Source organism: Falco rusticolus, chromosome 9 (genome assembly GCF_015220075.1).
Source record: "Falco rusticolus isolate bFalRus1 chromosome 9, bFalRus1.pri, whole genome shotgun sequence".
Lineage (NCBI taxonomy): Eukaryota > Metazoa > Chordata > Aves > Falconiformes > Falconidae > Falco > Falco rusticolus.
Genome location: NC_051195.1, coordinates 3,185,080 through 3,206,619, shown reverse-complemented (window position 1 = coordinate 3,206,619; position 21,540 = coordinate 3,185,080). Strand labels below are relative to the sequence as shown.

At 42.3% G+C, this 21,540-nt stretch overlaps 1 protein-coding gene across 2 annotated transcripts in view; it reads left to right on the top strand.

Moving 5' to 3' along the window:
* The window catches only part of DOCK1 (dedicator of cytokinesis 1), a 319,129-nt gene that overhangs the window by 248,081 nt on the left and 49,508 nt on the right, over positions 1-21,540 (top strand). For both annotated transcript variants that reach the window (XM_037399460.1, XM_037399459.1), the window contains exons 34-38: positions 3,320-3,405; positions 3,595-3,751; positions 7,041-7,081; positions 8,407-8,497; positions 12,607-12,726. In XM_037399460.1, coding sequence (XP_037255357.1) covers positions 3,320-3,405; positions 3,595-3,751; positions 7,041-7,081; positions 8,407-8,497; positions 12,607-12,726 — 495 coding nt within the window. The remainder of the gene's footprint in view (positions 1-3,319; positions 3,406-3,594; positions 3,752-7,040; positions 7,082-8,406; positions 8,498-12,606; positions 12,727-21,540) is intronic.

Genomic DNA, 21,540 nt, shown 5'->3' with positions numbered 1-21,540 from the left:
AGGAAAGTAGTGAGTGGAACAGAGAGGCTGTGGACTCACCCAGCCATGGAGATGTTCAGTACTTGGCTAAGCAAGTCATGGATGGCCAGATCTAGTGTCGGCAGTAATCCTGCATCACTGGGGAGGCTGGACAAAATTACTTTTGAGGTCTCTTCCAGTCAGTGTTCCTGTGATTCTGGGGATCATTTGGGGAAGAGAAGAGCACCTTTTCAATTTTTTAATCAGAGTTTGGGGGTTTCATCTTTAAAACAGTCACAGATAATAATAGAAATTGTTCTGAGATGGAATATCTCTTGGCTGATTTTATCGCTATGTGCACGATACAGCCTGTAGCTCGGCTTTCCTGACAGCTCGCAGGTCGATTGACTTGTGCATGTTGTTAGACAACAGCCTGAATTTGCTCTGAGCAGCAGGTGAGCAGTTATTATCAGTTTTCTGCTGTTACTATCACGATAGCTTGTAGTCACTGAGCTCAGAGCACAGATACTTCTTTTTTTCTCTTTGTAACACAGTTCTTCTAGGCTGCCAGGTGTGTAAAAATAAATTTCCCAACTCAAATGCAGAGGAAAAAGTGTCTGGACTTGCACGTGAAGGTAGGAAATTACGCGAACGTTACTGCAGTTGGTGCTGACAAGAAGATGGAGATTTGGAAGGGAGACAAAGCAGTGTCCTGGATCTGACTGTGGATTTTTGCATTACTGCTGTTGAGCCTGTTCAGATGCTCAGAGATTGAGTTGTCCTAACAAAGAGGAGTATTTTGGCATTGGCACAGTTTATCAAGCAAATCCTTCATACCAGTGTGTATTTCTCCCTCAAAAGGATTTTTCTTAGCAAAGCAGGAATTTCTCTGCAACCCACGGCCACATTTTGTACGCAGGTTCAACTTGGCCGGCGTGTGTTTGTTCACAGCTGTGGTGGGCTTCAGCAGAAGAGGTCCTTCCAGGAGAGCAGGCAGGTGCCTCCAGCTGTAGGGGTAGCCGAAATGCTTCTCCTCACCCTCACTTGCTGCAGGCTTTTCTCTTGTTCTGCCCAGGTTTACCTTGCCCCACGCACGCAGCAGCTATTTCAGGAGAAAAGGACTGTGGCACAACTAAGGGCATGTCTGTTTGGGCTTGGTAGAGGCGTTATGATAAACACTGTTGGCTGAGGTGGGACTCTGTGGGCAGAGCTTAAAATGCAACGTACCTTGGCAGAAGGAGGTTGGTGATGGACGTAGCTACTGTGCCTCCTCAAGGTGATGTAAATTAAGGTGGTGAAAAGCACCGTCTTAGAGTTTCATCATGACGTGAGTCTGCTGGCAAAGGTGATCTCGTACTCCTCACTGAAATTAATATGCCAGCAGAATTTCACTGTGTGGACTAAAGAAACCCAGTTTCTCTTCCTAGCTAAACTACTCTGAGCCTCGCTGCTGGCTGGAGATAACCACTTGTCATCCCCAGCTCCCCCATGGGGCTGCCCGTGTAGAAAATCCCTGTCCCCCACCGTCCCCCCTGCCCCTTGGCCGCTGTGCTGAGCAGTGGTGCTGTGGCCAGGGCAGCAGCACGAGTGGGGTGGCCACGTGTGGCACGTGCTTGTGGTTCAGCCTGCCGTGGGTGGCACCGCAGCCGAGCTCAGCCACCCAGCCCTGGCCTCTGGGTGCTCTGGGATGGTGGTCCCATTGCCCCCACGCGCGCTATCAGCCCTCGGCTGCTGGGCTGGCAGGGCTCTGTGCGGGGATGTTTGGTTTGGTTTTTTTCTTGGTACATAGATTTTGATTTTTGCCTTTCAGCAGAGATATCAGCTACATCTTTAGCACGTGACCTGTACTGCAGCGCTCTTTGAGGTTGTCCTTGTTGCCTCCCTGCAGTTGTCCGCGGTGAAAGCAAAGTAATTTTGCTTCCAGGCTTTCTGCAAAAGCCTGCCTTCCCCAGGTACAGAAGCCCCTCTGCCGATCGGGCACTGCCTGGCGGCTGTAACAGAGGAGCTAATGCCGTTGTCACTAATGTAGTGACATCGGTAACTTCCACCAATGAAAATAATTTATAAAAAAGTAAGAAATGCCATTATGTGACTGGTACAGCTTAAAGGTGGGGAAGGGGAAGGAAGGCTCGTGGCTTGAACAGAGCTTCGAGATGGAGTCCACAGGCTGCTGCTGTGGTCGTGGAAGTGTGTCCTCGGTCTGCAAGTATATCAAGCCGCAGACAGTCCATTCTTTTTTCATTTGTACATTATTCGCCGTTAATATTAACTGCAGAGGCAAAGTACATCTCTTGACATTTACAAAATGTTAGTACGCTCTGTTCTTGTGCAGGTGGCCCTTTGCTTCTCATTGGAATAGTTAGGGGTGGCTTAAGGAAGTCGCAGGGAAAAAACGTGAAGACAACTCTTCTGTCAATAAACTGCAGTCTAACGGGCTCCCGTTCCCCTGCCACAGGCTCCCTGCGCACCCGGGCTCTGCACCTAAGGTCTCTACAGCAGGTCGTGTCACTGATGGTGCAGATGCCTGTGCATATTTAACAAAGAGTTAGGAATTAGATGTCTAAACCAGTTTGTTGCATAGCAGCAGGCTCTGGAGCAAGCCTTCCTCCACTACCAGTTCGCATTCTTTCCTAACCTGGGCCCTAGGGAACATAGCAGCAAAAGGTACAGCCCTCTGTAATCGTTAAAAAGCCAGTGAATTACCCAGTTTACATTTAAAATATGATCTAATGCCCACCTAAGTTTACATTCTCTTATTGTTGCCCAAATCGAAGTATTACCCTTGTTTGAGACAGCTTTTTTCCCGTCTGCAGTGACTTTAACGGGTTTATCAAGTCTTGCCCCACTGTGATCAGTATCTGTAGGCTAAAAAGGGATGTCGGTGATGCTGGGGTGTGCATCTGCCTGAGTTGCCCAGCCTTAGTTGTTATATATCCTCACTCTTAGAGCTTTCAACAGGTTTGTATTTTACTTTTGTTGCTATTACCATTATTGCACGGGGCATTCTGTGCCTGGCTTTGTGTTATTGCAGGGGGCATTCTGTGCCTGGCTTTGTGTTGTCTTTTTCCCTGCCCTCATTCTCGTCATTAATCTCCTTACTTGGTTTTCCATAATGCAAATATTTACACTTCATTTAACAACATGACCAATGATTTCCTCAACCAAAAAGTCCTTGTAGGGCAGGAGATCATTGTGAATAGTCTGATGTCAGAGAATGCAAACTCTTAAAGTCAACCAAGCTTTAAAATAGTGGCTAAGCACCTCACCAAGGTACCCAACCAATCTGTGAACCATTGAGGCTACAGCAATAAAGTGAAATATTTGCCATCTGATTATTTACGCTTGCTTTGTTTAATTATAGTTTGAAAATGAGATCATCACGAAACTGGATCATGAAGTGGAAGGAGGCAGAGGAGATGAACAGTACAAAGTGTTATTTGACAAAATGTAAGTGTTGATCAGCAGCAAGATTTATGTCACAGTAAAGTCAGGAGAGAGAGCAATTAGGCTACAAAGAACTTTGTAGCCCAGAAATAATTAAAATCTGTTAATGATGCACAATATTTAAAATTGCACACCTGAGTCGAGGGGTTTTTCTGCATGTGATTAACAAGGCAAATGTAATTGGGTTTTCAGTCTCTTGGAGCACTGCAGAAAACACAAATACCTTGCTAAGAGTGGAGAAAATTTCGTGAAACTTGTTGTCCGCTTAATGGAGAGGTTGTTGGACTACAGGACCATAATGCATGACGAGAACAAGGAGAACCGCATGAGCTGCACCGTCAACGTGCTGGTAAGCCAAGAGAAGTCACCACCCTGAAATGTCTACTGCGTTCTTCTTTTTACATCTTTAACAAAAGATTTGTGTAAAACAGCGTACCTCTTGGGATTCTCATGAAAGTTTGAAATGCTTTTAGGATTTTTTCTGTTTTTCAGTGAAGGTCAATCTATGAAAAAATGGGTTATTATTTCTCTAATTGATTCTAAGGAAAGATTTAAGAAAACATGTTTCAGGGCCTGATCTTTGAGGGCTGTTCATTGACTTACAAATGATGTATGAATGACTGTATGCAGACAGACACTGACATACAGAATGTTGGAGTTACAGGCAGTTTGCTACTGACGTTTTCATGCATTTGCAATCCCATTTGTGTTCTGCGTATTATTCACCTCTCATATTCACAATTTTTGAAGAAATTTGAGTGTTACTATTTCATTCACAGTAGAAAAAGCTCGGGTTTTTTTCACTGATGTGAAATTCCCTACTCTTAGTTCCAGAAATTCTGCAGTATCTATACTACAATACAAATCTTTGTCTGTTTAGGCTAGAGCTTGAAGCAGTAGAAGTTGTCCCCGTAGCACGCACATCAAGCTTTTTGGTGGAAGCATTAGAGTATGAGATTTTACTAGCACAAAATCAGCACATATGTAAAAATGTCAAATTAAATTTTAGGGACCCCCAAACACCGTACTAGCTAGATTTGATTTTTCCAATAGGAGTCAATCCCAAACCGTTAGCCACTAAGGATTCAGAGCTTTCATCCCTATATCTTTATTAAAGCTTTTATTTTGTTGAAGTACATGGGGCACAGACAGCATTTACTGTTATATGATATGGCTGATAGATTTCATTCAGGCTGGTTTGGAAAGATCTGAGTAGTTTGTAGCTTCAGCACCTGCAAGTAATGCAAATGTCCTCAGCCTGTGTGTATGCTCCTGTGCTGCACTGTCGCGTTAAGAAGTGAAGCAGTGCCCATTAGAATGGGAGAGAGGACAGAGGCATCAAAATCAGATATTGGGATTTTATTTTTAGGGTTGGGGTTTTTTTTCCTCTCTGTGCACATCAAAACGCATCAGAATGTTGAGGACATGGGAAAAGAGGAGGGGCTTGGAGAGTTGTCATCGGCTGTTGATCTAGCAAGTGCCGTTAGGTTGCCTGCTGAAAAGTCATCGCATCCTCCGGAGCAGAATTTGCATTAGAAAAGCCGGCTAGTTCACACCAAGCAAATAGGAAATTAAAAAATCACATACACCGTACACTCTGAAACATGACAACAATTTATAAAACTGGGACAATTGCCTTAGGAAGGTGAATTTATTTCTCCTTTCCTTTATCATCATACTCTGAGTCTCCCCCTAGTAATTCTCGCCATACCAACTGCGGGGGGAACTGATGGCACACTTGGGGGTGGGTTTTGTTCTCTCTAAGTGTGTCTAACAGCATCTCATGATGCTGGCTTTTGTCATTTGAATTTTTCAAGTATTTGCAGATGATAAATTTTGTGGGTGATTTACTGCTGTCAAGTTAAATCACGGTGAGAGATCCACACACGACCCTGCTGCTGGAGCCTGCAAGGAAAGCATGGTGGGGCAGAACCTGCCTTTGGTTTCTGTAGGCGTGATTTAAAACTTCTGCTTGATTTTAAAGTGCCATTTGCCCTCCCAGGGCCAGCTCAGTCTTTTCATCATTCTCCAGGCACCTGAAGTGAAATTTATGCCTTTGTGAAAATCCAACCCAGGGCTGATATTCAGCACAATTCCCACCTGAGTTCTCAAAAGAGTTCTTAATTGGGGCTTTAACGATGCAGAGGCTTTCATAGGATTAAGTTTGCCTGTATTGACTGTAGTTTAACTCAGGTTTTGATATGCATTTAAGCCAGTGCTGATGTTAAAAAAAAAAAGGGGGGGGGGGGGGGGCAGGGGGAAAGCCCTATTTGTTGCCTCATCTGCTTGTTCTCACCCCTGATGATCCTGGCAAAAGCCAGCGTGCTGCCCAGGTAGCAGAGCAGATCCAAGGAGGGATTTTGCTGAAAGCTCACGCTCTCCCAATCCGGTTATTTTCCATCCCCACCAGTTCCTTGGCCCGTTTGCTGCAGAGCCACGTGTTGGCCTGCACAGCATGAGGGGATGTGGGAACCTGCCCCAGGGATGGGGCAGGACCAGCAGCCGCTCCTTGGAGGAGAGGGAATTGTAGCAAATGCAACATGCGATGGTGTCAACGCACTGCCCAAGCCTCTTCCCAGCCTGGTTGATTTGGTGTCGCTTCTTGAGCTGCATCGGGAGGGCAGAATAGCTGGGAGCAATATTAGGAGAAAATGGCTTTACATTATTGATCCACCTGACTCAGAAGTCTCTGCTGCTTTACAAAAGCAAACAAAACACAAGTAAGAAAAAACAGCAGTACGTGGTTCGGTTTGTCTTTTGAGTTGAACTCAAAACCAGCGAGCAGTTATGTCAGATATCCACTGAATGATCCATCGTTTCCAGCTGTGGTACGTAGATTCTGTCTTGTATTTTGGTTCTCTTTGAAGGGAACAGTTTTGTATCAGGCTTGTGCATCTGCTAGTACTGGGCTTGTGCACCTGTTAGTGGCTACTCAGACTGGTTTGATTTAGCATTGAAATATGCTTTAATTCATGAGAAGGAGAAATTTCTTTGTATCTTGTTTGCTTAGATGCATTTTAACTTTTGAAGACAAACTTTAAATTAGATGCAGAAATGCCTTCAATATCTCACCCAATTTATCATATATTGCATTTACAGTATTTGTAGTGTTAACTAGTTTATCTCAAGACCGGAGGCATTCAGACATTTCTGAAGAGAGTGATGATAATGTGTGGAATATCAAACCAGATAAATAACACTAATCTAACTTTTTTATTTCCAAAGAAACCATTAGAATTCAAGAGCAGATGATATATTGCTCAACTAAGGTTTGGAGTTTTAAATCCGTAGAACAACTGTTGCTTAAAAATTATGGTTTTGTATAGTACAAAATTTCAACTGAAAATGGTTAATGATGTGTGACTTGCAAATGCCTGAAGCAAATTTCCAGCATTACTATTCTTGCAAATTCTTAACCTTTGCAATGAGACATAAGCCCTTATACAGTACATCAGGAAACAGCACAGCATTAGACTTCATAAGTTAAATAACCTGTGTTCTATCACTAGAGGCAAATTTCATTTTGCAGTTTTCAGGTTGATGTTATGCAATTATGAATTTTTCATTTAGAGCATGATCTGTATACATTCCAGACTGTGAAATCAAATACTTTGTAACAAAATTATGTTGTTTTTCAGAATTTCTACAAGGAGATTGAGAGAGAAGAAATGTACATAAGGTTTGTAAACATGACCAGTGACAAACTCTGCTTGACTTACTGTAGTGTAATTGGAGAAAATTAATTTCATATTAAGAAGTCACTTGGGGGCTGGAGGGAAAGAAGTAATGAAAAAACATACCTTGACTGAACCTTAAGTACATTCAAAAGCTTATCTTCACGGAGAACAGTGTCCATCAGAATTAGTCATGAGATTTTTTTTTTTGTCCCCCTTCCCCAGCTCCTTCAGTTATATTATGGTGAACACTGAAATACTCAGGAGTGTTGTCACACGAAGAAAATAAATAAGTCAAAAGAAAGCTGAGTAATGAAATAATTTTGCCTCCTGGCACGGTACAAAATATGTGACTTGCGGTAAAAAGGACTATTAAATAGTATCATGACTGATACCAATTTTAAATTTAAAGCTTTTAGGAACCTTTCAAAATCTATTTTCACACAAAGTAAAAATGGTAATATGCTGTCGTGGGTTTTGTAAACCTCAGGGTTCCTAGTCCTCTATTTGTACTTCAGCTTAAAATTGGCTAGACCATTGTGCTAAAATGATGAAGCTTTTGTTTTTAATGCTATTTTAGGTATCTAAATATTATTAATGAATTCATTCTCAGATGCTTGTTACCTTTATGGAAGAATTTTCGCTTGTGAACTCGCTTCCTGTTGTTTAAATGGGTTTAATCAGTGCTTTATTTAGTTTGCAAAAAGAAAAGGAAATCTAACAAAAGGCAGGATTGGTAGCTGGGGACAAACAGGTAAGGTTGTGAGTCATAGGGCTGCCCTGTTCAGCATCTGTATAAAGACATTTTGTTTCTCACTGTCAAACCCCACCCAAATTCTCTCCTATTTCTGTTAACAAACTTATAATGTGTCATGATGAATGTCAAAGTTCTGTATTTTCACTGGCTTTTTCAAAAAACAGTGTGAATAGTTTTGTGTTGGGTTGGTTGGTTTGTTTGTTTGTTTGTTTAAATTGTCACTAAAAAATCCCAACAAGCAAATGAAGAGAGCCCCCTTCCCAGAGACGTGATGCTATTGAAGTTAAGGAAGAAGGCATGTCTGTCTCCATAGCCGAACAATTAGAGCGATACCCTTGCACAAAATCTGTATTGGATTCATTACTCATCACAAATCGTTTATATGCATTGGAAAAAGAACACAACAGAAATGCAAATGGTCCTAAAGGTTGTCTGCACATAGAAATATCAGCGTTAAATAATCCCACATATATTTAGTTGACCGAAGATACAGTTGACCCATCTCGAAATAAATTATTTTGTAACATTTAAGAGCCAATCCATTGTAAAAACCATTGGTTCTATTCCTTGCAGGTATCTGTACAAGCTGTGTGACTTGCACAAAGAATGTGATAACTATACAGAAGCTGCCTACACGTTACTTCTGCATGCAAAGCTTCTCAAGGTAAACACCAACATCCCTTGCAAATTCTGAAAATCCTGTTTGCAGTAACCAATAGTAGTCCTGTTTGTCACTCTTAGATCTGCATTTTCATCTAATTAACAACTGTGTGCTGCTTCTTATGTCAGTTTTATCTTTTGCACATGTATTTAATACACCCAGGAAGGCACCCCTCAGGCGTTAGTGTATGTCAGAGCGCGCTTTACTCGTCTTGATCTGAAAGGGATGGAAGCATGATCAAGACTGCAAGTTATAGACTGCAAAGCTGTAATTTAAATTGCTCTTAAGTATCAAAATTATGTAATGTTTGGAAGCACCTAAACGCATTTTTGTAAATCAGCTCTCTGCAGAATATTTTTTTTTCTGCAAAGGCAATACAAGGAAGTACTACAGACTTGTGGAGTACTCTTGGGTATCTATAAATTCAGGTTTGATTTTGAGAAATTAAAGGGAGATTCAAATGGTCTTCTTTCCAAGTTCATGTCTTTAAAAGGTACATATAATTTTAACAGAATGTTACACGGTTCATAGCACATTTAAAGAGACATAACAATACTGCTGTTCTTCAAGGAATGTATTGGTGTAACCTGAAATATATATTAATAACATGCCATCTATACAAAGTGCATGTAAGTAAAGCATTTAAATTTTTATCACTATATAGGGTCAGTCAGAAATGTAATGAAGCCCTGATTTATAATCAGTAATCTCACTGAGAACTTTCTGGATAGATGGTGGTGTCCCTAACAAGCAGCTTGTTAACATTTTGTCACAAATGTCACAGCACATGTACCAACCATGTTCCTGACATTATCATACAGAAGGATGCCGCACTGAACAGCGGACACTTGGGCCATGAAATTACGTTTAATATAGCCTCGTCATCACCGAGTTATTAGCAGGGAATTTGATGTTCTAATTTTAAAAAGCAGCCAATATAAAAAGTAAACATCTACATTTTATAAGAATTAGCGTCTTCTGAAGCATTTGCTTTAGTCCCATTCTCTTCCTTGCATCTCAGCACAAGCAGAAAGAGATGCAGGGAGACCTGGATCTCTTTCTGCTTCCTTCAAGGATGGTAGTGCTCGCAGTCGTGTGGAGCAGAGTGTCAGGGACAGAATAACTGAGAACTCCATTTCCCCCTTGATCTACTTCTCATGCCAATGGTGAGCACATTGCAACCTTCTGTATTATTGCAAGCCGTCGGTATTGCTACAGAAGCTATGCTAATTGTACCCGACTTCATAAAGGAAATTTATCTCATTCTAAGCAGCAAATTGCTCTTAGCAATCTTTGATTTGATCTAAGCAATCCCAAGAAAAATGTGAGTGTAAAATATCTATTTTGAAAAGCTGAAAAGTGGAAGGTGTTAAATACTTCTGACGGTTGCACTGGCAATTCTTCGTACCTCAAAATCGAGTAAACTCTATCCAAGCTATAATAAGACTAAATATGATGCAAAGCGTAGATGTGCAATTTAAATTAAGACACTTAGAGATGTATTTACTGTGTTTTAAAACAAATAGAGGGTTATTACGTAAGAAAACATCAGTAAGATTTATCTAGAATGCAAAAGCACTGTAGCAATAGCTTTATTCATTACTGAAAGCACGGGCGATTGTTGCACACGGCATGCTGGATCATATAATCATAGGATCACAGAGTGGTTTGGGTTGGAAGGGACCTCAAAGCCCACCCAGTCCCACCCCGTGCCCCGGGCAGGGCCCCCTCCCCCCAGCCCAGGCTGCTCCCAGCCCCATCCAGCCTGGCCTTGAGCACTGCCAGGGATGGGGCACCCACAGCTGCTCTGGGCAGCCTGGGCCAGCGCCTCGCCGCCCTCACGGGGAAGAGTACAGTCATTTATTTGGGAATGAAATTTTATGTGTTGAGATGTGTACCAGGGAGGTGAAGACGTGACGCTCTGACACCTTCCATCACACAGGCTGGTGCCGTCAGTTGTGGGTAGAAGTTGGAGTGGCTCGGTGGCTATAGAGGTCTCTCTTCTTCCCACGAGGGAATTCTGTAATTCTTGCTCATCACACTTGACGTGAATGAACCTTTTAGACAAGATAAAGCATTCATTCCCTTCCACAGGTGCAGCGTTTCCTGGAAAAATGATGGAATGAACCACGCCGTAAAATATCATTCAAACTTTTACCTGTTATAGCTTGAAGTTGTTAGTCAATGTGCTTTTTGTGACTTTAAAATAGAGTTTAGCCAATTTGGGGTTTTCTTACAGAACATCTTCAGAGACCAGATGAGTATCTTAATATACTCCTCTAATTTACTGGAAAGAAATAGCCGGCTTTCTTTTCTTATAATGCAAATCCATAGAAGAGGGCAAATGTAAGGGTAGTATTTATCATCACTAAGGTTTTCATCACTAAGTGGATGTTTGTTTCTAAATATAATTACATTATACTTTGATTTTTTTTTATCATGAAAATGTATAGATCTAGGTGTCCTGTTACTACCAGTAGTTAGTAGTGTATGGAGTTCAGTATTGCTTGAGAAGCAGTGATGTTGGGGTGTGTAACTTCAAGCAATTGAGTTTTTCGGTCAGACCTTGAGGACAGGATTTTCACCAACACTCATCCTTGACATATATTTCATTGCGCTGATTTTAATGGGATCACATTTAGGTCAAGACTGAGAGCTTTCGAGGATTTCACCTTTAAATTTGCAAGAAGGCCATCTCTGTGGAGAGAGAGCCACCATCGTTTTCTCCAGATTGCTGCAAGCTGATGAAGAGGACTTGAGAAAAGAGGCTCTGGTTGTATTTTTAACCCATGCAGTCAGAATTAAGAAGTTCAAAACTATCAGAAGATAGTGGCTCTTAGCATGCTGAAAAAAATGCCATTGCACTGTGGAGTCTGTGAAGTTTGTGTGGCTCCGTCTTCAAAGTTGTCTGCTTTAGCCAAACACAAATGTTTTGGCCAGATTCAGAAGTAATTATGTGAAATTTCTTAAGATATAGGAGTTAAGACTGGATGATTTAATAGTAGTTCTGTGAATAAATCTGTGAGCTGCTGACCGCTTCACGCTCTTCTTTTTCCTTTTCCTAAAGTTACACCATTTCATTTCAGTGGGCAGTCCTCCTCCTTTAGTAGCTTTGGTTTTCCAGAGGAGAAAGTGAATTCTTTAATGAATTGATTTTTTTGAACTTGGTTTCTTAAGGCAGCAAGTCCTATTGGAGCACCTGTGTCTGTCTCTTTTTCTGTTTATGAGCAGTTTCATTTGATTTAATGGAAGTTTATGATTTGATTTGATAGAGGTTTGTGAGTCTCTGAGGTATTATTTTCCTGCTAGCCTCATGGAAATAGACAGCGGTGGAAGGGTAGGCGAGAGTGTTAGTATCCTGTCTAGGGAAAAGGCTCCAGTATGGTCTCATCCCCAGGAAGGTCATCAGGAATGCTAGTGGGAGGAGAGGAGGGAGGGGAAGAAGAGCATTTCTCCCTTAGTGGACACCAGAATATGCAGGTGCATGGGAGAAGGATGTAGGGAATTGGGAGAAGGACGTAGGGAACTGCTTGGTCCTCTCGGGTCTAGGAGGAAATTAATTTAATATCTGTGCCTTGCTCCTCATCCATTAGGCATTTGCTGGAAGAGCCAGAGCTACTGATTACAGACAGGCTGTGTAAAGTTAGTTGTGCTTTTTCCATACTCCAAACTTTCTCTAGGAATTTCAGCCATTTAATTTCTGTGCCTGCAGTCCTTTCCGTTCGTATTGACATGTCTTAGCTTTGAGGCTTCTCTCAACACAAACCTGCAAGTGTTCACTATGCCTGCAGCAGGTTGTACCCATCAGCAGGCCAAGGTCAGTCTCATCAAACTCACCCAGGAGAGGAAGCCACCTTAAGAAGCTTCCTTCCAGCTGATAGCTGTAATTAGCCTCCAATTACAGCATTCAAATAAACGGTCCTTGCGCCCAAGGAATCAAAGCACACAACTGCAGAAAAAAACAAAACAAAACAAAACACCGTTGTGGGTGCATTAGCTGTGGTACCACTTCTTTACATTAAAAATGTGTATTTTATTTAGGCTCATTTTACTGACGTATTTTGTAACTTTTTATTCGCTTTCACTTTTCCCCTCTTTCTTGTATGCTTTAGTGGTCAGAAGAAGCATGTGCAGCACACCTTACCCAGCGGGATGGATACCAGGCTGCGACTCAAGGACAGTTGAAAGACCAACTATATCAAGAAATTATCCATTACTTTGACAAGGGCAAGGTAAAAAGGGAAGAGAAAAGTCCAAATATGTTTCATGTCTTTTCTCTCTAACTTATACGTTGAATAGTAAACAGTTTACATCCAGTGACCTTCAGGGAGCTTTAAACTTGCTGTAAGTTATTTGGAGTGCTTTATGTAAACGGTACACCAGCTAGCACTTAAAGATAATGTACTAAACAAAAAGTAAAAAGAAATCAATGGTACATTTCTAACTGCTGTGTTAAGGGTGAATATATGTGCGTCTGATGGCCACAGAGAAAATAAAAAAGAGATGCATGAAGTTTGGGGGACTGACTTTTTCTGGCAGTTACAATAGGTAATGCAATCCTTCAGCTACCCTTGTGTTTTTTTCTCGTGTATGCAAAATAATTCATCAGAGAATGGTTGTCTGTGGTTCGCATCGTAAGAAGGCGGAAGTATTCTCAAATGAGAATATTTCATTGCACTTGCATCTTTTATTGCAAGGTGGATTTACATTCAGCATTGCACAGTGGGAAGGTGAGAGTCCTGGTGTTACCTGTCCACAGAGATGAGGGGGCTTGACTTGGTAGACAGGGGGTTGTAGGCATGTGTCAGTGTTTGGATATTTCAGGCACGAAATGTTTAAATATAGAAGTAGAAATGCCTTTGTCAGAATATTTCAGAACCTTAAGCTTGAGTTCTGAAAAGCGGTCTTTGTTGCATAAATGTAATGCAAACATAAATGTCATTTTCTGGTAGAACTAGAGTATTATCCAACCAGCTCCTGTTTTCCAGTCAAGTTTTTAGCAGAATCAGATGAGTATGTTGATAGAAACTTTGCTTAAAAGGTCAAATTTTATCCCTTATCTTAATGCAGCATTTTAGAAGTTGTTAATAAATGATGCTAAAAATACTGTCATTCCAGGCTGTGACAGATTTAATGATTTAATAGTACTTCTGTGAGTGTACAGCCCGCGTGGGGCTGGGACCGTGTGGGTGCCGCGGTGCCTGTGCCGGGGGTAGTGTTGGTTCCCACAGCACGTGGCTGCTGCCCACAAAGCTTTTACTAACCCTTTAACAGTGGGTAAGGAGAACCTCGCTAGGATTAGGGTCGTAGCTGATTTAAAAGGATATTTTAATATTACGTTCCTCTCTGGAAAGGAAAAGCCAGGAGTCGCATGTTTTTATTTTGTTGGTTTACATCTTTATGGCTTCACGGTTAGTTTTTTATGGTGCTAGCATACAGGCGGTGGGAATTGTTCTTCTGAGCACCAGGCCAGTGCATTTTAGCTGTAAATTAAAAGCTGCAGCGTCCTTGACATCTATATTGAAAACAGCCTGTCTTAAAGTTGCACCCACCCATTTCTGCTGATAGCGCTAATGAGCTGTTTATATAAACAGCAGGCAAAATACCTGCTGCTCACTTTTCAGCCTGCACCACATTACACAGCACGGCATCCACGCTTGAGAGACCGTTGTTAGACTGAATAACCAGTCTTAATTTTTTCAGATTTTACAACTAGAAAGGAGAGAAGGCTCTGCCTGCTTGCGAAAGAAATAGCAGTGGAAATGCTGTGTTTTCCTTTTCCCTCATAGTTAGATTAAACAACTGAATCTTCATTATTCCAAAAATTTTCAGTGAGCAATGATATCGAAGGGACCGCTGTGATTCTGTATTCCTATTCCTCTGCACAGCTCAGGTCCCCGGGACTGCTCTGTGATTATTTTGTGTGCGTGTGAGGAGATGATTCATTTTCAAAGAACTCTTCCCTAGTTACAGATATTTTCTGGTCACTCAAGTTGGTGATAGTAGATCAAGAATAGATAGAAAAACAACTTTTCGTATTGTTCAATGAAAGGGAAAAAAGAAAATCAATAGACACTGAGAATATGACCGTCTTACATGAATTTTCAAATGTCAGGAAGCTCGAAGTTGAGGGTTTCACTGTAGAATTAAGGTAATCCTCTCATTTGGGATGTTCTGACATTAGTTTAAATCAACTTCTTACATTTACGTATGCAGTTTGCAAATGTAGTCCAGCAGCTACTTTGGCTATGCTGTTCCATGATCTGCAACACATCAGTAACACATATTTAGAAGACTCTACTGATACAGTCTGGTACACTAAAGCAGTTAATCTTTTTCTGTACCATAATCACCCAGCTGTGTCTCTGCCTGGCAATTCACTTTGGGTTAATGGCACTACTTTGCTTTCTGTTCCCATAAAGTTAACAAGAGATGTCAAAAGAAGGTCACTTTACCCTGGACATCTGCAGGGCTACGTCCAGGCTTTTAGAGAAACTCAGGAGTTTGGTTCTGAAGTTGCTGTGAGGCTGTGCCTCCTCCACTCCAGCCTGCCTGATGGGCAGCTGTGGACTTGAGAAGAGGACACTTAGTTTTAAAACATTGGCTTTTTTTTTTTTTTTTTTTTTTTTTGTGCTCTTGAAGGATTGTGTCGCTCAGCCTCTCAAAAATCACGATCCCTTTCTCTTAGCAGAGTAATTTCCCAGGGGAAAACGCATGGTGCACTTCTCAAGGGAAGATCAACCATGAGGCTTATACCCTAAATATTAGCATTCATGGTGAGATGAATTTAGAGGATGGTATAATCCTCCATACACAAACTGGAATGGAATGGACCTCTCACTTCTAGACCAGAAGTGCCTGAGAAATTTGTAATTTAATAGTACAGAGTGTGGGCTTGCACTGAAAGCAGGAGTGTGGGCATCTCGTTTTGCCTGAGAACAGACTGCTACCCTTCACCGTGAATATCCCTGTTATTTATAGTCTGAGATCCATTCAAAATTCTTCATTTTGCTTTCTATTTTTTGATATAGTATTCTTAGGAAACTCTCCTTTCCACTTATGTTTGACTTTTGGTCCTTAAACCAGTCTTCTGTAAAGCTGAAGTTCACCTTTCACCTTTAGTAAATCAGCATTTTCAGATGAAACTTCTGCATTTTGCTGCACTTCTACTTTATGGATTTGACTCCTTGTTAGTAATACTTCCCATTACTCTTCTAAGCTCTTTGTTTCCAAAAGTACATGTTGTTACTTCCAAGTTTCCCTTGTATAGGTATAGTTTTCTCTCCTGGATCATTATTCTTCACTGCGTTGCGCTTTCCAGCCTCATCTCCATCTCTCTTGGCTTTTGCCCTTAAAAGCTTTATCCTCACGCTTAGCACGGCAGCCTGACCTATCCTTTGAACTGCTCTGAAGTGTTCGCTCTTTCTCTGTTTTGCTGAAGCTTTGTAATTTTCAACAAAGCCCTTAATCCAGGGACTTTACTCAAAATTGGTGGGTTAGAGTATCTCAGGACGAGAAGGAAAAATAGTGGTGTAAATAAAGCAGCGAGGGAAGAGGGTGAAATTTTGCCTGTGTGGAGCAGTTGGTGTTAGTCAACGCTAACGAACTACTGAAGCCAAGAAATACTGGGTGTCATTGACACCGATAAGATATTATTTTTAAACAGGCTTGTGTTGTCTCTGGAGCTGTAAAGAAAACGGCAGCATTCTAACTCCTGCACGGTAAAACGTACAAACAGCAATGTGTTTCAAGTTCGCCAGTGGATGCCGCAGTCTATAAATCAGTACATGTTTTCCACTGCTCCTTCATAAATTGAAAGTGTTGGTCTAGCAGAAAAAAAAAAAATAAATAAACAAATGCACACTGCTTATTTATTTCTGCTTCTCCTTCCTCCTCCCTCCCCTGCCCCTCCCCCCCCCCCAAAAAAAAAGAAAAAAAAAGAAAAAAGAAAAATATTCGAAAGTACACGGTAAATGCCATGCTTTGGCTTAAAATGTCTTTTTTTCCGGCTCATGGGATAGCATCAAATGGCTTTTTCTTTCATCTAGCAAGATAGTGGTGAAATTCACCTGTCTGCCAAAAATCCGTGCGAGGCTCGGATCCAGCTCGGATCCCATGTCAGATCGTAAGCCCGTCCTGAGAGCTGTGAAGGACAGAGGCAGTCTTCAGAGAGGAAAGATACGGTGTTTGAGCATGTTCCAAATGAATATAGCAAGTTGGTTTGAAGGGTTCCGACCATGGCTGTATCTTACACATCTTGAACGCAATACTAGCGATACAGATACACTGTGGTTTAACATTTTATGTGAAGTATTAAGCTTACATGGTGGTTAATTAACAATTATCTGAAATTTAAACAGCTTGGAACGTCCCTCATACATCAGAATATTACATGATAATATTCTTACCCTGGACTATTTCATTTTTACTGACTGTTAGCTCAGCAGGAGCTAAGAAATTTCCAAAGATCCTTCTTTGCTGCTATTAAAGAACCTGAAATACTGAATTGGATGCTGCGGTTCTTTCTGGACAGCAAGCAATCCAGCTTCAAAAATAAATTAAATTGCTAGGGTTTCCCTGAAAAGATCTCCTTCTACATCCTCAATGTCTTTCCATAACAATTTGCAGCTCGTGTCTACACAACTAAATTTAGTCTATACACATTTTTCTTACGCCTTCAGTATAAAAGAAGCATTTTCCTGCCGCTGTCACCAGCCTCTCTCCCTGGTACACTCTCCAGATAAATCGTTTCTCACATTAATGAGTTGTACACCGTACAAATCCTGTGTAGTAGCTCCCCGTACAGCTCATTCCTCCAGAAGACCTGCCATGTCCTGGGCAAACCTGGGCAACCTTCCAAGGCAGGAAATCTGCGAAGCAGCAGATTGGGAGTTATTGATCTTCAAGAATATAGATTTCATTTATCAGGATACTTTGCTACAGCCGTGCTGTCCTCACCTGAATAAATTTGCTCTGTAGTAAACAGAGAAAATTTCCAGAGGGTTTTTCAGTGGGGATTTTAAACACATGGTTCCTGCTTCTGTTATGATGTTGGAAAAATAACTGCCTTTGGTTTACTGTTGGGTGATGTTGCAGGTGGTGTGGTCCAGCTGAACAAAGGGTGAGGTGACAAGCCGGGTAGGGAAGGGACCTGTGGACCTCTGGAGTTCAGGGCACTTGACGTTTTACAATTGCAGCTTGGCATTGTTCCTCCGGAGGACGGAACCAGACCATTGGATCTCCAAATAGAGATGTTGGAGCAGAGTGGGGCTTTTAAGAGGTAGTAGCAACAAAAAGTAGGTGGTTTTCTCTAAGACAGATCCTGTGGCTGGAGAGGGGCGAGGTTAGAGACTGGCGAAAATTGTCAGAATCTTTTTCCCATAGTGGGGCTTTTTCATCATCTATTTGCAATATGACAGAAAAAGAGTAGTTTCATCTCATAGCTATACCTGAAACTGTTCCATTAAAAATAATGTGACCGAATATGAGCAGCATAACTTCTAAGCTAACTCGTAAAGAATTTTTAGAGTAATTCCAGTAATTTAAACCAGAAATGTTCATACTATTTGTTTTTTTCCTGTTCATCTCCACTTACAGGTAGGGGAATGGGTACTAGGAATGCTAGGATTGTGTGATTACTGTGTGTGTATTGTAGATTAACTAAATCTGTATCATATTTAATTCGAGGATTTATTTTTTTAGGTTTTGAAACATTTATAAAATTCATTATTAATATTCAGTAACATCTAAAGAGTTTGTTCACACTGGGGGAAGCACAACACAAACGCAGCCTCTGCGGCGGTGTGTTTACAGTCTCGACTGACAGGGTTGGAAGGGGGGAAAAAATATATCAGGATTTAGTTTTGCTGAAGTCGTCATTTAATCAGTAGCAGTGCTGTGCTACCTATGGGGCTTGATGTGTACACAGTACCTTTGACGGCACTGGTCTGGTTTTAGAATCACAGAGTGGTTTGGGTTGGAAGGGACCTCAAAGCCCACCCAGTCCCACCCCGTGCCCCGGGCAGGGCCCCCTCCCCCCAGCCCAGGCTGCTCCCAGCCCCATCCAGCCTGGCCTTGAGCACTGCCAGGGATGGGGCACCCACAGCTGCTCTGGGCAGCCTGGGCCAGCGCCTCGCCGCCCTCACGGGGAACAATTTCTGCCTCACAGCTCATCTGCATCTCCCCTCTCCCAGCTTAAGGCCATTCCCCCTTGGCCTGTCACCACGTGCCCACGTACAAAGCCCCTCTCCAGCTTCTTGCCGGCCCCTGTAGGTGCTGGGAGCTGCTCTAAGGTCTCCCCGGAGCCTTCTCCTCCCCAGGCTGAGCAGCCCCAGCTCTCCTGGTTTCCATAGGAGAGGAGCTCCAGCCCCCTGACCATCTCCGTGGCCTCCTCTGGACCTGTTCCAACAGGTCCATGTCTGTCCTGAGGTTATGATGGGCTCCAGGACATCACAGCAGTGTAGATGACAGTCCAGGATGGGCTCGCTGTCGTGTGACCCTTGAGCTGCAAAGCCGCGGTGGCCTGATGGCACTCACGCGGAGCAGTACCAACACGGCATTTCAGCCCCCTCAGCTCCTCTCCTCCCCTCCTCTCTCCCACTGCTAATACAGAATCCCTTGCCTCTTGATGATCAGGTGCAATTAGCTAGCGTTAAATGGCATACAGCCTTAGCACCGAGCTGGTGCTTTGAGTCGCCAGACGTGCTTTGGAAATGTGTCACGATGTCTGTGCTTATCTGGAATTCAGTGCAAGAACTGAAAGAGTTTGTTTATAGTGTCAATGCAAATCTAAAATTACTTCAACTTCCATTTATTTTCAATCTCATTCAGCTCCAAAGCTGTTTGCCTGAGATCATCTATAAATGTTTTCACAATGGAAAACAGAGTAGAAGTACTTGGATGTTGGAGAGGGACTAGTTACCTCTGGAATGCACAAACAGAGAACTGGGACAAGAAAAATTACGGTAACACCAGTTTCTTTGACATGAAAATGTGCAGAAGAGGTTAAAAAGAAAATGACAGTCAAAATGAAGAAAGTTTAAGAGATTTAGAAATGTTTTGCTTGCTGACTTACCAAACAACTGAATGTTAGTTTAGTTTCTACAAATTGCTAGTACCTTGCTCTTCTGAGTCAAAATTAACTCAGCCCAGTACATGAAGTTGTACTCCATTTTAATCGTGTGCCTTAACTATTAAACTCAAGTTAATTTTTGTTTAGAAATAAAAATATGCTCTGTATCATCATTCTGGTTTAAGTAAAAATGGTTTATCTAGATAGGGATAAAAACATTCAGATTCTTCCACCTGCAAAAATTGTGTTGCAGAGCGTAGTCTGCCTTGTGATTTCCTGCAGACATGATCCCTCATTACAGTGATTGTAATTAGTCATTCTGATGTGTTTTTCATCTTCAAGGCACTTTACAAACATAAGGTAACTTGTGCTCATTCCAGTCTTCTTCCCTAGATAAACAATATCATGAACACTGTTGTAGAAAGGAGAAAAAAAAAAAGAGAAAGGGGTCAAACCTCACGTGGAGCCATAAGGAAAGGTCAATGGAGCTACCAGGCTCTACCCGCTGTGAGGATCCGTCACCTTTCAGCCTTAAATTAGGTCACTGCTCAGCCTCTCTTTGCCCCAGCATCTGCCCATTTGTTTTCTTTAAGACTCAAAAGCTCCTTTTCCCTCGCTCAGCCATCCCTGTTTAGTTCCTGGCACATATTTTCTCTTTACTTTGCTCCCTTACTTCAAGAGCAGAAACCTCTGGCCTGCCTCCCTGCAACCTCTTGTAACTATTTTTTCTTGTGCAGCCCCTCATCTCCTCTGCCACCAGCAGATCCCCACGCGTTCAGGCTGCTGCTTTCCATCCCTTTCCTCTCAGTACGCCAGCACAGTTTTTCAGTCCCTCCTTTGGTTTGCAGGACGGGTGCCTTCCACTTGAAAATTAGCTCCTCGTTTCCAGGGAGGAGCAGGGACAGAGAGCAAAGCGGTGGGACCTGAGCCATGTCTTGCTTCTGTGGCATTGGCACGTTACACGTGGGGGGAAGACTAGCTGAGGATTGAGCCTGGCTAAGCTCCAAATTGACAGTTTCTAGGGGGGGAAAAAAGATATTCTAGGTCCCGGTCTGGCGTTTGTGCCACTAAACCACAGGTAGCTGTTCCCAGCCTGACTCCGCAGCCAGTGCTGGCAGCAGTCCCAGTCATCCTGACAGTCATATGAACTCTTCATGTTTTACTCTTGTTCTCAAATCAGCATCTAGAATTCAGAATTTTCCTAAAAGTCTTATTTTTTTTCTCCAAATTTTCCTGATATACTAAGAAATGTGATTTTAACTTGCAGATCAAAAGACAAACAAAATTCAAGCAACATTGATTTTGAGCTTTGAGTGGTGGGATTTCATTTGTGTGTCTTGGAGGACTTTTGGTTTTTAGGGGGTCTGGGCAGGTAAAATATTTCTTGTTCACGTGGTGCTTTAAAGCAATTGGGACTGGGGGGTCTGTACAGGATGGATGCAGGAATCAGCTGTGCACGTGAGGGTTTCCCCAGGAGCGCCATTCCCCTTCTCTCTTCCCAGCCTCCAGCTCCCACCATCGCTGGAAGTTGTGATGCTTCATCTCAAACTCTTTGTTCCCAAGAGGGGGTGTCTTCAGGGAGCGATGGGGAAACGTGTGTTCAGCCCTGTTCCTCACTCAGCCTTCTTTTATCCGACAGCTCTTTGCAGCTGCAGCCATCTCAGCAGGGCGAGGAACATGTGGCCTGATGCTGAGAGGAGAATTAGGTGGTGTGGACAGGGAGTTTAAGCTTCAGATGAAGGGTAATACAAACCGAATGGATTTATAATTCATTCCAAATCTCATTTGTTTAATAAAGTGAGGTCAGCAGTGCCAGTCAAACCTTGCAGCAGGGGCAGATCATCAAGTTTGTTCTTAGATAGCCTGGTGTGCTAATTTAAGCATCTTTTTGGGTTTGAGTGGTTCTTTATATTTAGAGTAGAAGAAAATGAAAAATACACATTTAAAAACATTCTTACTGCTCCTCATTAAGATT